Source organism: Chenopodium quinoa, unplaced genomic scaffold, assembly GCF_001683475.1.
Source record: "Chenopodium quinoa cultivar QQ74 unplaced genomic scaffold, ASM168347v1, whole genome shotgun sequence".
In the NCBI taxonomy this organism is placed as follows: Eukaryota; Viridiplantae; Streptophyta; class Magnoliopsida; order Caryophyllales; family Amaranthaceae; genus Chenopodium; species Chenopodium quinoa.
In genome coordinates this window covers 8927620-8943927 of record NW_018742914.1, presented here as the reverse complement: position 1 = coordinate 8943927, position 16308 = coordinate 8927620, and the positions used below count along the sequence as shown (strand labels likewise).

Here is a 16308-nt window from a genome sequence, read left to right as displayed (position 1 = left end):
AAATGAATCCGTTTTGATAGAGAAAACTTGGTCCATACATTGATTTTTTTTTTCTTTTTTCTTAAAAAGAAAATTAGGCAAAAATTAATACATCTTGCTTCTCTTAGTAACGAAAATTTAACAACATATATATGTACTTACTAATATAGAGTATATTCATGTATAAAATTTTTGACAAAAGTAGTGTATTTACATATACAGCAATATATATATATTGTGTAATAGAAACGATTAAGGCAATTAAGTTCAATGTACATATGTTATGAAATGAATAGAATATTATTATTACAAAATTTTAAGGATCAAAACCTAGAAGTTTGGGAGCAATTTTGAGCAAAGGCTTCAAGGTATCCCCTACAAATTTCCTAGCAAAAAGATAACACATAGACGTTACTTCACCATTATACATGCAATTCGATATTTCAAATCTAATTTTGTTAAGAAACTCCTCTGTTATGTCACGACTAATAAATCGACCAGGGTGAGGTCCGACATGTGACCAATCAACCCAAGTAATCCCTCTCTTAGCAATTAGGTCTGGAAATAGTTTATTAGCTAACGTTGGAAAATAATGCTCGTCATTGTAGCAAGGTGGATGGCAATGCTCTTCAAAAATGGAGTAATACCTTTTATCCGAAACCATACGAATGGCGACTTCACGTTCAGCTTCGAACCATTGGGAACCTTTTCTCCAATCTTGAATGGTTATGTTAGGCCACATTTTATGGTTGTAACGTCCACGGCCGGGTTTTCTAGGATCATCATGGGAAGCAAGATAACTTACATTAGAATTTGTCAAGTAGTTGTAAATTGTGGTGAAATTGAAAAGAGGGATGCATGATTCTGATAGTAAAACGAATTTTTGATTGGAAAAATCTAAGAGGGAATTGGCTAAAAGCCGTTTTTCTGCATCGATCATTGACATAGTTCCCCGAACTACTTCCTGAAAATTCAAACAATGAGTTAATACTTAATAGTAGTAGACTAGTAATAATTGTTTATATTTTCATATTCAAATAAAACTCATAAATAAAATAATAAAAATAAAAAAATACTAAAATCTAGTCAATAAAGTACTTCGTAAAGTATACAAGTATATTTTTTCCAAAATGTAGTACATAATATTTTCATGCATTATACAAGTTCGTACTAAACAAATTAAATATCACTTTGTATAATTGTATTCACCGGCTTTGCCTTTTTATCGGTCCACAAATCGACCGCTCGTACAAATTACTTCGTATTATAAATGTTTCTCTAAAAAAGTATCCAACTTCTACTCCATACTATCTACTCGTATTATCTAATGAAGGTATTATGTTAACCATCAAAAAAGAAAGAAGTGTTGGAAAAAAAATTCAAATGTACGAGTTTTTATAATAATAATGAGGAAAAAGCTATATGCATTTCTAAGCTAAAAGTGAAAAGAAAAGACGTTAAATAAACATTTAATTTATTACACCTCTTTACTCGTGAATTGTCGATAAATTCCCAACTTAGTACTCCCCCGTCCCTTAATAATAGTCCCTTTTAGCCAAATTTTAGTCTCAAAATGTTCACCCCATTTGCTTTTTTCAACAACCATTAATATTAATTTTTTTATCAAAATTCCCTCCAATTTTCAACAATATTTGTGCAAATTTAACTTCTCAATGTAAATTTTACATTTTCATATACTTTTATTACTTTCTCTTTCTACTTTTTTCATACTCTATGTAAATTTACCTTTCCAATGTACTTTTACTACTTATTTAAGTTTCTTAATTCCCTTGAAATTTCACCAAAAAGAACTATCATTAAAAGACGAAAAGACAACTAAAAAATTAAAAGAAGTATATTAAATGCTTATATAGCATTACCTTAATAATAATAATAATAATAAATGAGTAGAATTAATAGAAACATCTCAAAGACGTAGTGATATAAAATGTCATGAATATAACCCCCCATACGGAAAAAAAAAGTCATGAATAGAACAATAGAAAATTACATATGAACTAGCAATATACTACGTACTACTTTACATGGGGAGTATATTTGACTACATTACTACTATTAGCTACTAGTCCTACTACTACTATATTATTATTATTATTATTAGCTGTAGTATTTAGTACTCCGTATTAAGTTAAAACAAAAATGTCGTACACTCAAAAGATATATATGAGCGAGTATATTTGACTATTTGTGGTAGGGAGGCACATTAATTTTAGTCAACATTATTATTAATATTTCACCAATAATTTTGAAATTTCCGGCGCAATAAATATACTTCTACAACTATACGAGTATTAAAGAAAATGGAATTATGCTATTAAAGCTAAGATGGTATAACTCACACTCACATGTGTGCGTGGATGCGTGATAATAATAAAGCAAGTGAAAAGAGAAGTTAATATTGCTTGTACTTGTACTGTTGTAATATTAATTTCTAGAGAAATCGTTCAATATAAAGTTTATCATGAATTATTAATTATAAGAGAAAATAGAAATTATATAGCATCATGATTTATGACTTATTGACTTGTATATTAAATACTCCTTAGTTGCGTGTATTGTTTCATTGTTTGTATAATAAAAAATCATTTATCACGTGTAGTCGCCCTTATTAGTTGCGTGCAGTCTTAATTATGTACTGACGTTGTATTAGTTTTGAATTATATACTACGTATCTTCTTTCTTTACCCCTCAATTCAATAGACTTTCTTCTTTTATTTGGACTTTCACGTTTAATTATCCTTTGCTAAAACCATTAAAAAAATAATTTAAAAGTACTATGACTCTATTTTTCTTTACGAAAATAATAAATAAATGAATGATATACAAAGTAGTAGTCAAGAGGAGTATGTGAACAGTAAAAGACTGAATAAAGCTATTTTAAAAAAAAAATAACAGAGGAATCAATACTATTATTTTAAAACAGGAAGTTGGAAGGACACTTGTCCTCTTCTTGTTTTTCCTGTTATAAAATAATTTTGTTTATTAAGTATAAAAAAAATAAAAAAATAAACATATGTCTCTTCCATCCCAATCCCCTAATCATGCCTATTCAACTTTCATTAAAAAAAATAATAATATTAAAACAGAAATTCAATCAAACATCTCTTCTAAATCTCTTTCATCCTAATTCCCTAATCATGCCTATTCAAGAAAATAATTTTTTAGATATATTAACTAAATAGATTAAAATTAAAAAGGTTTTTATAATTCCTCTATCAATAGAAAATAGCCTTAACAAATTTACAATAGTGTTAGTTCATTTTCTTTCAAATATATAAATAGAGAAATGGTAAACGAAGATCAATATTTTTTTCTCGGGAAATTAATTGTTCAAAAACCCACCATTGAAAATAGTAAATTCCTTTCCATTTCTATTTCACTATGCATTCATATTTAAAGTGTCGCTTATGTATGATCTAAATGTGTTTTCCACATTTAACAGAATTGATATGTTTGCTTTATAGCAAGGTCATTGTGGATCATTAGTAAGTGAAGTTCAAATTGGGCTACAAATTCTTTTTGGTAAGCCTGTTTCTTCTAATTCATGTATATTGCAAAACAATATAAAAAAATAAAAAAAATTGTAGCCCGTATATGTATATTTACTATGGAGTACAAGCTAAAATTTATTTGCATGGTTGATATGGCATATATGGTGGAAGATTGCTATAGTATTCAAGAGAATTGGTAAAATGTAATCTTTAATGTATGTATCTCACTTCAAACTTTAGGGTGTTTAAGATGTAATGGTAACATTTATTAAGGCTAAAGAATTTTTTCAAGACATCACAACTTAAACATATATGTTAAATAGGATCAAACAGTTTGCATTTTTTTAAATCATTAATTATGTACCTGAAAATCAAAGTCCCAATTTAAATATTTCTACCTTTTCTAAATTTGCAGGAAGGAAAAAACTGGAGCACTGGTGAAAGTGAGAATGAATTGGGCTGCAAATTCTGTTAAGGTTAGTTGAAAATGGACCACTTCTACTCCATGTTTCGTCAATCGTTATTTCTTTACATCAATGCTTGAAACACCAATAGTCCAATATAGAGCAAAGGAGAACTCTAGATAGACTCTTAAAGTTTTATTAAAAAAAAAAAAAACATTGGAAATTATGTTGTGTAGCTTCTTTTTAAACAATTTTTACAACTCCATAATTAATAAATATTATTTTATTAATGTTTATTTTAAATAAACAAAAATTACAATGCAATAAACAGTCATGCATCGCACGGATTTAAGACTAGTTATATTTTAAAAAAATTATGTAAAATGAAAGGAGAAAGGACAAAACATGAAGTATAAAATGGGCGGCCTGCCTGCTAACGCAGGACGCAGCCCATTAAAAGCAAACCAAAGTCAGTAGTTTGGATTAAGATATTCTTATTTGGTTGGACTTGGACCCTTTTATTTAGTGAGTTGCCTAAATGTTTGCTCAATGCCATCAAAATCAACCCATGTAAAAAGCCCAATATTTGTTGGATAAAAAAAGCCCAAAAGAGACAAATAGCCCAAATTACAACTAAAATGAGACTAGAACAATATACTATTCCACAAAACTCGAAACTATTTAAGCCAGGAAACGATTTTGATTTTGGCACACCAAAAATTGGGAGACACATTCATTGTGAAAGTATAGTTTTCAAGGAGGTGTGTCAAAATCAATCACGGGTGTGCTAAAATCAATTTCAGTTTGAGACCAAGAGACACAATTTGAGTCATTTAATAAAATATCACACAGCTAGTTTTCTTTTGTGAGTTTGTCCATTTCTTTCCCCAAACAAACCACTTTTACATTGCTTGAATGATAAATCAAACTTTATAAGTGTTCAAATATTCAATGTCTCTTCATAGTAGTCGAAAAACTTGTGAACATATTCATCGAATTTAGGAAGATGATACACACATAAAAATACTTAATTAAAGTAAAATTACCTGACTAGGGATGCGTCTACCATAGAAGACAGAATTTTGAGGCCAAAAATCATTGTAAGAAGGATGAGTATGAACATAGATTGAGTATAACCCTTCATGACCTTTAAAGAACAAGTCCCAAAGTCGGGCTAATGGCAAGGGCCCTTTTGTTAAGAACATGAAGGCCACTTTAGGCATGTATTCATAAGGGTATCCTTCCATTTGAGGGACCATTGATGCTCTCCATAGCAAATCCTTGTCACTCATATTATGCATTATTACACTTTCCATGTTGTACCCCTTCCACGTTGATGAAATAGTGTTATTCGTTGTTTCGTGTGATGTAGATGGAGGGTACGAGGGCAGAGGCGGCGACTGCTGCGGTGGTGGTGAAGATGGTGGAGGCTGAGCCGATAGCTTTGCCAAGTATGGCAAGGTAGCGGATAAAGATGGCCATGAAGATATAGAGAGAGGAAAGCTTTGGAGATCAAGTAAGCCAATAGTTAGGCCAAGAGATAAGCCTAAAGCAAAGAAAAAAAATTGATCTAATTTAGCCATATTTTTGTACTAGAAGTAGGGGTGGGACTTCGGTCTGGCAGTTCGGTTTGACCTCAGTTTGAAACGGTTTCGGTTTGAAACGGTTCGGGTTAAAACGGTTTCATTTAGACGGCGGGTCGATTCAGTTCGGTTTTGATTAGTCACAGGTCGGTTCGGTTTCGGTTTATTTTTGTACGATTTCAATTCGGTTCGGGTCATAAACGGTTCGGTTTATAAACAGTTCGGGTCATAATCAGATCGGTTAGAAACGGGTTGCTTCAGGGGCGGATTTACTCGGGTCAATGCCGGTTCGGTTTTTAAACGGTTCGGTTAATAATCGGGTCGGTTTGAAACAAGTCGGTTCAGGGGCGGGTTTACCCGGGTCAATGCCCGTTCGGTTATAAACGGTTCGGGTCATGATCTGACCGGTTTGAAACGGATCGGTTCAGGGGCGGTTTTACCGAGTCAACGTCGGTCCGGGTTCATATCGGTTCGGGTCATGAACGGATTATTTTAAAATGGGTCGGTTCAGGGGCGGGTTTACCCGGGTTAATGCTAGTTCGATTCATATCGGTTCGGTTTATACTCGGTTTGGTGCTAAAATCGTTCGGGTTAGTTTGGTAATCGGTTAAATTGGATCGGGTTGAAATCGAGTTCTAAAAAGTGGTTTTAACCAGTTAGCGCGTTTTGTTTTATATCAAGTTGGGACTAGTATTTCCATTTCATTAGCGGGTCGGCATAGGTTGGTGAAAAAAATAATGGATCGAGTAGAAATTGGGTTTTAAGAGATTTTTGACCGGTTAGCTATTTTCGTTTTATATAAAGTTGGGACTTCGTCACTTTATTTTCAGACATCGGATTATATACAATTACACAAATCTTCATTTATTCAATTATTCTATATCATGTTAATATATTATGTTTCAAGTTTGGTTATACTCTTGTTGTTGTTTATTCGATATTATCATATTAGTCTATTACAAATTTATAATGTATTAATGTATTATTGTTTCATTATTAAATATATATTATTAGGTTATCAGCTTCTTGTTGGATTGTTTTAGATATCGTGTCATGACCATGTTTTGATGAGTTGCTACTTTGAATACGATAAATCGATTCAGATATCAGATTATATAGAATTACAGAAATTCTCATTCATTCTATATCATGTTAATGTGTTATGTTTCAAATTTGGTTATAGTCTTGTTGTTGTTTATTAAATATTAGTCTATTACAAATTTATAAGGTATTAATGTATTATTGTTTCATTATCAAATATTATCAGGCTATCAGCTTCTTGTTTTAAAGATCGCGTCATAACCATGATTTGATGAATTGGTACTTTGAATACGATAACTCGATAATTGATATTGTAATAAACTAATAATTTAATGTTACGGAACTATATTTGGATGTTTAATTAAAATCACGATTATTCAATTTCCCATTAGTCTAATAAAGTAATAATTGACAATTGTTTGTAACTATTCCATAATTTTGGTGTTAAAGTTATATTGTTGAATTACTTTGTTGTCTTACCCTCTCTAATCACCTTTTAAGATTACGTGCCTACAAGGCTGCAACATATATATGTTGCAACTTGCAAGTTAAAGAAAACGGGTGGGGAAGTAGAAATATTCAATTAGATCGATCATCAACTGTTTTAAGTTTTAATAATCAGATACATTTATCGATTATCTATACATACCAATGATAGTATGATACCAATCGTACCATACATTATTATTTATTACATATACTGATATACATATAACTAATATACATTAAATATGTCATATTGAATCAATTCCAATTTCCAAACATTTGTGTTTCTTACAATTTATAAGTTACATAAAGTTAAGAGTACAATAGTGTTTTTATTAGTACGTAGCTATGAATAAAAAAAACATATTATCCAAATCCATTATCCCATGATCCGTGTCACCGTCTTATATTAAATATCAGCCATTGATTTGCATGTCATCTAACGACCTATCATCGCACACATTCCAATTCACGATCCGTGTGTTTTCTTTTTCACCAATCAGATCACTCTTACCATCGTCTCTTTAGTACTCTTTTTGATTTCTCTCTCGTTTTCTTAATCCTCTTCTGTAATATTATCAATTTTTTGAAGCCATGGCTGCTAATATGTTCACTGCTCTCTCGTTTTCTCTCTCATCTCCTCTTCCTTCTTCCTTTCTTCTTCTTCCTTCTTCTCCCTTCTTCCGTCTATGTTCTCCTTTCTTCCATTTCGTTTCTCTGTCTCCGTCCACCGGCACCACGCACGACGGTTTTTATGGTCAAATTCGACCACGAAACTCTAGATCTAGTTGTTTCATGATCAAATTTGGCCTTTTCAAACCAAATTCGAGGCCAAATTCAGGATTAATATATAAGGTGTTTTCGTTCTTCCTTTTTTTATTTTCTGTTTTTCTTTTTAATTTTTTTTCAAGTTGTGGGCAACGGAGGGGGCCGAGTTAGGGTGGGTGCAGCGGCGGTTAGACTGGGTTCGGGTGGGTGGGGAGGGAGGATTTTTCGAGGGAGGGAGGGAGTTTTATGGTGGGTGAGCAATTAGAGTGAGTTGGGGGGTTTCGAAGATGTTGGGTTTCGTGGGGGTGGGTGGGGTGGGGTTACGGTGGGTTTGGGTTTTTTTTCGATTTTTTTGTATGGGGTGGGGTGGGGTGTGTTACGGTGACGGTGGTGGGTGTGGTTGGGGTTGGGTCTGTTTTTTTTTTTTTTTTTTTTTTTTTTTTTTTTTTTTTTTTTTTTTTACAGTGACGGTGGTGGGTGGGGTGGGGTGGGGTTTGTTAAGGGGGTGGGGTGGAGTACGTTACGGTGATGGTGGTAGGTGGGGTGGGGTATGGGTCTGGGTTTTTATTATTTACGGTGACGGTGGTGGATGGGGTTGGGTAAGGTTTGGGTCTGGGTTTTTTTATTTACGGTGGGTGGTGGGGTGGGGTGGGGTGGGTTACGGTAATTATGGTGGGTGCGGGGGTGGTGTTAGGGTGGGTCTGGGTTGACGTTGGTGGGGTGGGGGTGGGTTACGGTAACGGTGGTGGGGTGGGGGTGGGTTACGGTAACGGTGGTGGGTGGGGGGTAGTGTTAGGGTGGGTCTGGGGTGACGGCGGGGGTGGTGTTAGGGTGGGTTACGGTGGTGGGTGGGTGGAGGGTGGTTGGATTGGGTGGGTGGCCAAATTTTTTCATTTTTTTATTTAATTTATAACTCCTAATTTAGTTATACAAGAATATAATTTTAATTTTATAATAGCAAAAAAATTTACAAATTTAAATCAATAATTATATGTAAAAAAAATTGTACTGTTAAATTACATTAAACATCAAATATATTTCGTGGAATTCTAACAAATTGTTAAAGGCTGTAAATAGTTCAATTTGAATGGAACGGGTTGTAAACGGTTCGGTTTAAATAGTTTGTAATCGGATCGGTTTAAACGGGTTGCGGTTTGAAAATAGTTCGGTTTAAACGGTTTAATGGGTTATAACAGTTCGGTTTAAACGGTTAGCGGGTTGTAAATGGTTCGATTTAAACGGTTTTTTCCTACGGTTTAAACGGTTTCGGTTTATAAACGGTTCGGTTTAATTAGTTAGCGGGTTAACATTAATCGGTTCAAACGGTTTCGGTTTATAAACGGTTTGGTTTGTTATTGGTTTACGGTTCGTAACGGGTTAACATTAATTGGTTCGGTTCGGTTTCGGTTTGACATTATACGGTTCAGTTCGATTTTCGGTTTAAAATTAGCGGGTTATAAACGGTTCGGTCCGTGATGGTTCGGTTTGGTAACGGACGGTTTTACGGTTCGGTTTGAAAAGTCCCACCCCTAACTAGAAGGAATTAAATATACTCATTATTCATCCATAATGAGTTTTAATTAGTGTAAATCTTGACTATTGAGAAATAATGAATTATGTAAGCATAAGTTTGATTTTATAGCTAGATATATAAAGAGGTGGATTAGCTTAATTAAGAGATTTAGGACAGCTTTTTGAATAAATGATTTATGAGTCCAACGAAAGTTAGGGGGATTTGCATGTGTTCGGTGTTCATGTACGTAATTTTTACGAGATTGACTTAATATGGTCTATGCTTTTTTATCTGATTGGACTGAATCTATGAAATACTGTATTTCATACTCTCCCTATTATGAGAAAAGTCAATGACCAAAACATAGGATGATAGGTCTAAGCAAAGGTTCAAAAATGGTTCATGTATAACAAACTTTGCTAAAATTTTAGAAATTGATATTAAAAAAAATTAAAAAATAAAAAAAAGAATTTAACCCTAACTAGACATTGATAAAAACAAATAATGCACGCGCTTCTAATTTATCATAGTTATACTCGATCCGTAACCTAATATAAGTATGTGTTATCAATTTAGAAATGCAATGTAAAATTTATCATTACTCATAATAGTTAGCCCTAAAATATATATGTACATTAGGTTTCCTCTAGGGTTTTTTCTTGGAAGGGTTTTTTTGGTTCCCTCTAGGATTTCTCCCTTGGGAGAGTTTTTCTAGCCTCCATTGCTAGATTTTTTCTAGTTTTTTTTGAAGGTTTTCCTTCACTCTTCTCCTTTTTTCTTTTTTTTTTTCTTTCATCTCTTTTCTTTGGATCTCTTTTGTGAATCTTTGTAGGGGCTTCCATCGATGTTTGATCGGTGGTAAGCCCCAAAAAACTTTTTAATTTACTTTCAATAAATGGATCCCATCTTTGAGATGGTAGTTATGATATGAGGGTTAATTTCTTTTTTGGTTTGTCTCCCGAAGTTTGAATATTTAGGGTTCGTAATCTTCGGAAATATCTAGAAAACCATATGAGTATTTTCACTCAAACAACTATTCATTAGTGGATCTCAAGCCGAATTAGTGCTAACTCACAGATTGTATTGCTTCGGATGAAGTTTTTTAATTAAGGCGATTGTTGATCGAATCTGCGATGTATCTATTTCTAAGGTGATTTGTACTTGCATTGGAATTCTAATTTTTCTAAGATTTGTAAGTGCCGTTTGACTATTTTTCATTAATGAAATCCTTTTTCTTATTGTCAAAAAAAAAAAAAAAAATCTAATATATATATATGTACATTAATATTGAACGGAAACAAATCCGGTGTATAGGTTTTTAGGCTATAAATTTTATTTTTGAGTAAATACGGGGTACTTCGTATCACCGATCACAAACTCCATCATAATATGCATGTTCATAGACTCATAGTTATATCAGTAAGGTTTATAGTTTTAGTAGATCCATGTAATTAAATAAACAAAGTTTGCTCACCCCTAACTCTTGGGTCAATGTCTAAACAACTAGGATAATGAAACAAAACATGGAACAAGTAATGAAGCCAAAAATATACAACCATCACTATTCTACTTATAATATACGAAGTCTATGCAAGAGCATCGGGTCAAAGTGTTAATCTCAACCAAATAGATGTGGTATTTAGGAAAAATGTGGTTTTCTCTTAGTACAAAACTTCTAGTACTACAAATTTGTGTGAACAAAACCTAAAAAACAATGTTTAATTACGAATATTAATATACAAACCAAGCACTAACAATTTTAATTAAAGTAAATTACAGAAAAATCACGAACTAAACTACAAGTGTGAAAGAAAATAACTTGCATTACTCCAAGCCAACGAAAAACAACAAGAACACGAGAATAGATGCGACCACGTAAGTCTCCAATGCTTGATACTCGTCTAAGGCGTGTAAACACTTTCCTAAAGTGATTATTTCTCCCACAACGGTGCTTGGGGTGAACCGTAAAAGCCACTTTGAGATATAGTAGACGACACTACTATTTTTGCACTAAGATTTGTAGTAAGATGATTAAATTCTCAAAGGAAAACTTAATTGATAGAGATTTAGATGAAGAGATTGCAAGTTTCTTCAAATAAAGTGTGAAGAGAATAACTTTGGGGAGGAGAGAAAAACTGAAATCATCTCTTTCTTCGTTTCAATTTTACAATAAAAAGAACGAAAGAAACCGCAAACTGCCGAAGAGCCACGGGCGCAGCGGTCCACGCTGCGGGCGCGGATAGGGTGAAATTCAATTCACCCTCTAAATTCTGGAGAAGGCTGGTCGCGGGCTGGGAGAGGACTCTCCCCAGCCATCGCTGGCGCGACACCCCTTGGAGAGGGCTTCCCCACATACACTTTAAATTACTAACAATCCTCCCCCATTTAGAGTGTATACTTTTAAAATCTTTCTCCACTTCTATCAACTAAGCCACATCTCATACATCAATGCCAATGTCCCTACGGATTGAATCGACACCTAGTACAACACACTTAATGATGATCATATCCCATGATTTCCTTATGGATTGAATCACACGAATATCTCTGACCATTCGAAGGTGAAATACACACAAGACAAATCGAATTAATATCACTTGACACTTTTATACATCCATGTGTCCGTATCTTTCATAAGTTCATCAAAGTCAATATGTCCATCTAGGCTTCTTGAAGCGGCTAAACTTCAAACTTACATAGGTAGGTTCTCACATGCGTAATAGTGCCCTTGTGATAAGACACCTTCATCTAAAGCTTCTCAACTCTAAATCTGGAGAACTTTAAATAAACGCTACCTAATAACATCACAAGTATCATAGCAATATGGGTCACAAACATTGCTAACAAATATCAAAAATGCAATTCAACCACATTGAATCTAAGACTTGATGTTTCTTCAAGCGTTAGATTGGGTTTCACAAATTCGTGTTTCTTGGACGTAAACCTATTCCATTCAAAGCAAAGATGATTGAATGCATTGGCATTGCTTTAGTAAAGCAATCTGCCAAATTCAATTTTGTAGGAACATAGTCAAGACTTATGATCCCACTAGTGATAAGCTCTTTCACTAGGCTATGCCTAAGAGAAATATGCCGAGACTTACCATTATACACTTGACTATATGCCTTTATCAATGCTGAATTCGAATCGCAATGAATAGCCACCGGTGACATAGGCTTTGGCAATAAAGGCAATTCTAACATGAGATTTCTCAACCATTCAGCTTCCTTACTAGCTGAAGCTAGAGCTATAAACTCCGCTGCCATAGTGAAATCGGCAATGCAAGTTTGTTTCTTGGAAGACCATGAAATTAAATGGCATCTCCCCCAAACATAAACACCCAACCACTAACTGAAGAGTCATCCTCTTTGTAAGTGATCCAACTTGCATCCGAATACCCTTCTAAAACCGTAGGAAAACCACTACAAGTCAAACCATAATCCAATGTACCCTTAAGGTACCTCAAGACCCTTTGAATTGCAAACCAATGTTGTACACCCGGGTTACTAGTTAATCTACTAAGTTTTCCTACAACCAATGCAATATCTGGTCTTGTACTTGTCATGGCATACATCAAGGATCTAATTATCCTTTAAAATTACAATTGGGAAACCGTTTTCCCCGAATTCTTAACCAATTTAACATTAGGTTCTATTGGGGTATTCACGGGACACTTATCAACATATTATAACGTTTGATTATTTCCTCAATATAATGATATTACTTAAAATAAGTCTTCCATTGTCCCTAATTATCACTACTAAAAATAGGTCGATTTCCGACGGACTGTTTCCGACGGACATATATTACCGTCGACAAAATCAGAAATTCCGACGGATTTTTATTCCGTCGGAATATATGGGCTTTTCGACGGAAATAAAATCCGTCGAAAGTTTCCGACGGAATATTCTGTCGGAATATTATTATATAATAAAAAAATAAAAAAATAACAAACCATCTTTACCAGTCAAACCCTAAACCAACGCCCCTCCCCCTTCATTTCCTCATTTCCGATTTCTCTTTCTCTCCTCCTCCTTCTCTCTCCTTCTCTAGTTCTCCTTCTCTTCCTCTACGCCCCTTCTTTCTTCTCTCTCCTCCTTCTTCTCTTCCTCTCCTCTTCTCTTCCTCTCTCCTTCTCCTTTTCTTCCTTTGCGCCCCTTCTTTCTTCTTTTTCCTCATTTATTCTCTTTCTTGATTTTTTTCCGGCAGGTGGTGTGACGGCGCGGTGTGACGACGGTGTTATACGTTTCAATGTTATAGAAATTAATGGGTTTTTTGGTCAAATTCGACCATGAAAAGTCTAAATTTAGACTTTTCATGGTCAAATTTGGCCTATTTAAACCAAATTCAAGAATTCAAAGCCAATTTCGGTTATTAGGGTATGTTTTTCGAGTCTTTAATTTTTTTTTTTTTGTGTTTTTTTTTTAATATATTTTCGGTGGTTGTTGTGGTGGTTGTGGATGTGGTGGCTGGTGCCGTGGTTGTTGTGGTAGGTGTGGATGTTTTTTGCGTCTTTAATTGCGTTTTTTTGTTTTTTAATCGTGGTGGGTGGGTCGGGTGGGCCGTGGTGGTGTTTTAAGGGCTGTTTTAGATCTGGGTTTAGGTGGGCGTGATGGGTGGTTTTAGATTTGGGTTTAGTTTGGGAGGGTTAGGGTTAGGTGGGGTGTGTTAAGGTGGTGGGTCTGGTTAGGTTAGGGTTAGGAGGTGGGTTTGGGTGGTGGGAAGGGGATACGGGTTAGGGTTAGGGTGGTGGGGAAGGGATACGGGGCAGGTGGTTTGGTTGGAAAACGGGTTGTTGGGCTGGTGGTTTGGTGGGAAAAGGAGTTGGACGTGGTGGTGGGGTGGGATGATTTTTTTTAATTTTTTTAAAAGCCTTTTCCGACGGAAATTCCGTCGTAATTTTTCGGCGGAACAGTATCCGTCGAAAATTTCCGATGGACTTTTCCGGTGCCGAAATTCCTCTTCCGACGGAAAATGTCGTTTTTCCTACAAAAGGTTTTCCGACAACCTGTTCCGACGGAATAGGGAATTTCGTCGAAAACTGGTTTTCCGATGGAATTCAGGGTGATTCCGATGAAAAAATTCCGTCGGAAATGGCCTGTTTTCTAGTAGTGTATCTTGATGCCCAAAATGACAACTGCCTCCCCCAAATCCTTTATCTGGAAAGATGAAGATAAGAATTCCTTGGTCATTTCTACTTGTTGTAGACTTGTACCAAATATAAGCATATCATCAACATATAGACAAATGATAACACCATGACCTTTGTCATCAAATTTGCTATATATACACTTATTTGCTTGATTCACTTTGATTCCAAAGGACAATATTGTGTCATCAAATTTTCGATGCCACTGGTTTGGTGCTTGTTTAAGTTCATACAAAGACTTAACCAATTTACACACCTTATTCTCTTGTCCTTCCAAAACAAACCCTTCGGGTTGTTTCATATACACTTCTTCCTCTAGTTCACCATACAAAAATGTTGTTTTGACATCCATTTGATGAATCACTGGATTATAAACCGAAGCCATTGCAATTAATAACTTTATGAAGGTAATTCTTGCAACCGGTGCATAGGTATCAAAATAATCAACACCATGCTTTTGTCTAAAGGCTTGGATAACCAATCTTGCTTTAAATTTCACTATGGAGCCATCCGGTCTCCTTTTTCTAGTGAAAATCCACTTGCAACCAAGAGGTTTGCAACCGAGAGGTAAATCATCTAAGACCCAAGTGTTATTTCCCATGATGGAATCCATGTCATCATTAATAGCTTCCTTCCAAAATGCACTATCTTGAGAAGATATGGCCTTGCTATAAGTCTTTGGGTCACTATCCACATTAAAACAACACGGAGTAGTAGAACTAATGACATCCCTAGAACCTTCAACTAAATAAATTATAAAGTCATCACCAATGTTCTTAGGTCTCCTTTGTCTCTTACTTCTTCTAACATGAGAAGTCTCATTCTCATTATCGAATGAACATTCATGAGATTCATGTTGATCATCAAACTCAACAATCTCCTTTCCATTGGTACTAACTTGTAGATCTCTAGGTCTACTCATTGATGAAAATCAGTTTTAATCAAAAATTGCATCTCTTGACTCAATAATCGAATGTATCGATATGTAGTCATTTCGTTCTATTACATAGAACCTATAGGTTTTACTATGCTCAGCATAACCTATAAAAATGCAATTCAAGCCCCTTTCACTGAGCTTTCTCTTTTTGTTACCGAACACTCTAACAATTGCCCTACAACCCCAAACTTTCAAGTATTTCAAGTTTGGTTTTCTTCTATACCAAAGTTTATCAAAAGTAGATTGTTTTCCCTTAGTGGGAACCCGGTAAGAATGTGACAAGCTGTCAACATTGCTTCACCCCAAAACCCTTCACTCAAACCAAAGTAAGATAACATGGAATTAACCATTTCTTGAAGAGTTCTATTTTTCCTTTTAGCTACACCATTTGATTGTGGCGCATAACCTGCTGTAGTCTCATGAATTATACCCAAAGATTGGAAATAAGTTGGATCATACTACTCTCCTCCCTTATCGGTTCTTATCCTCTTAATTAATGACTCTACTTGCACTTCTACTTCCCTTTTATAAATATCAAACTCTACCAAAGCTTCATCTTTAGAGTATAAAAGATACACATAGCAAAACCTTGAATAATCATCTATAAATGTAACTATGTATCTTTTATTCCCCAAAGAAGGTGTATTATAAAAGTCACAAAGTCACTATGAATCAATTTTAAAATATTAGAACTTCTTTCAACCCTTTTAAAAGGAGTTCTAGTGATCTTGTTTAACATACAAGTAGAACATTTATTAGGAGAAATATCACATGGAGGAATTAACTCTAGTTTAGACATGAAATTCAACTTATTGAAATTAACATGACCTAATTTAGAATGCCATAAATAAAACAAATTCACACCATTACTATTGTCAACATTCAAACAAACATCATACATCATTACAAACTTCTCTCTTAAAGAGACTTTAAACA

General features: G+C 34.5%; 1 protein-coding gene across 1 annotated transcript; it reads right to left on the bottom strand.

Moving 5' to 3' along the window:
- Nucleotides 1–240: 240 nt before the first annotated feature.
- Nucleotides 241–12552, bottom strand: LOC110727738. The gene is made up of 4 exons (XM_021907319.1): nucleotides 12390–12552; nucleotides 12231–12287; nucleotides 4942–5441; nucleotides 241–943 (listed from the first exon to the last, which is right to left on the bottom strand). Exons 1-4 carry the CDS (start codon nucleotides 12550–12552, stop codon nucleotides 296–298), a joined length of 1368 nt encoding a protein of 455 aa, XP_021763011.1. The 3' UTR covers nucleotides 241–295.
- Between the last annotated feature and the right edge of the window lie 3756 nt (nucleotides 12553–16308).

Excerpts from the sequence above, each read along its gene's own strand:
- LOC110727738 (XM_021907319.1), bottom strand. The coding sequence starts at position 12,552 with ATGGCAGCGGAGTTTATAGCTCTAGCTTCAGCTAGTAAGGAAGCTGAA. Across the intron at positions 12,288-12,389 it reads ATATAGTCAAGTGTATAATG|ATTGCTTTACTAAAGCAATG; the intron begins GTAAGTCTCGGC and ends TGAATTTGGCAG. Across the intron at positions 5,442-12,230 it reads CTTTGCTTTGAATGGAATAG|GCTTATCTCTTGGCCTAACT; the intron begins GTTTACGTCCAA and ends TCTTTGCTTTAG.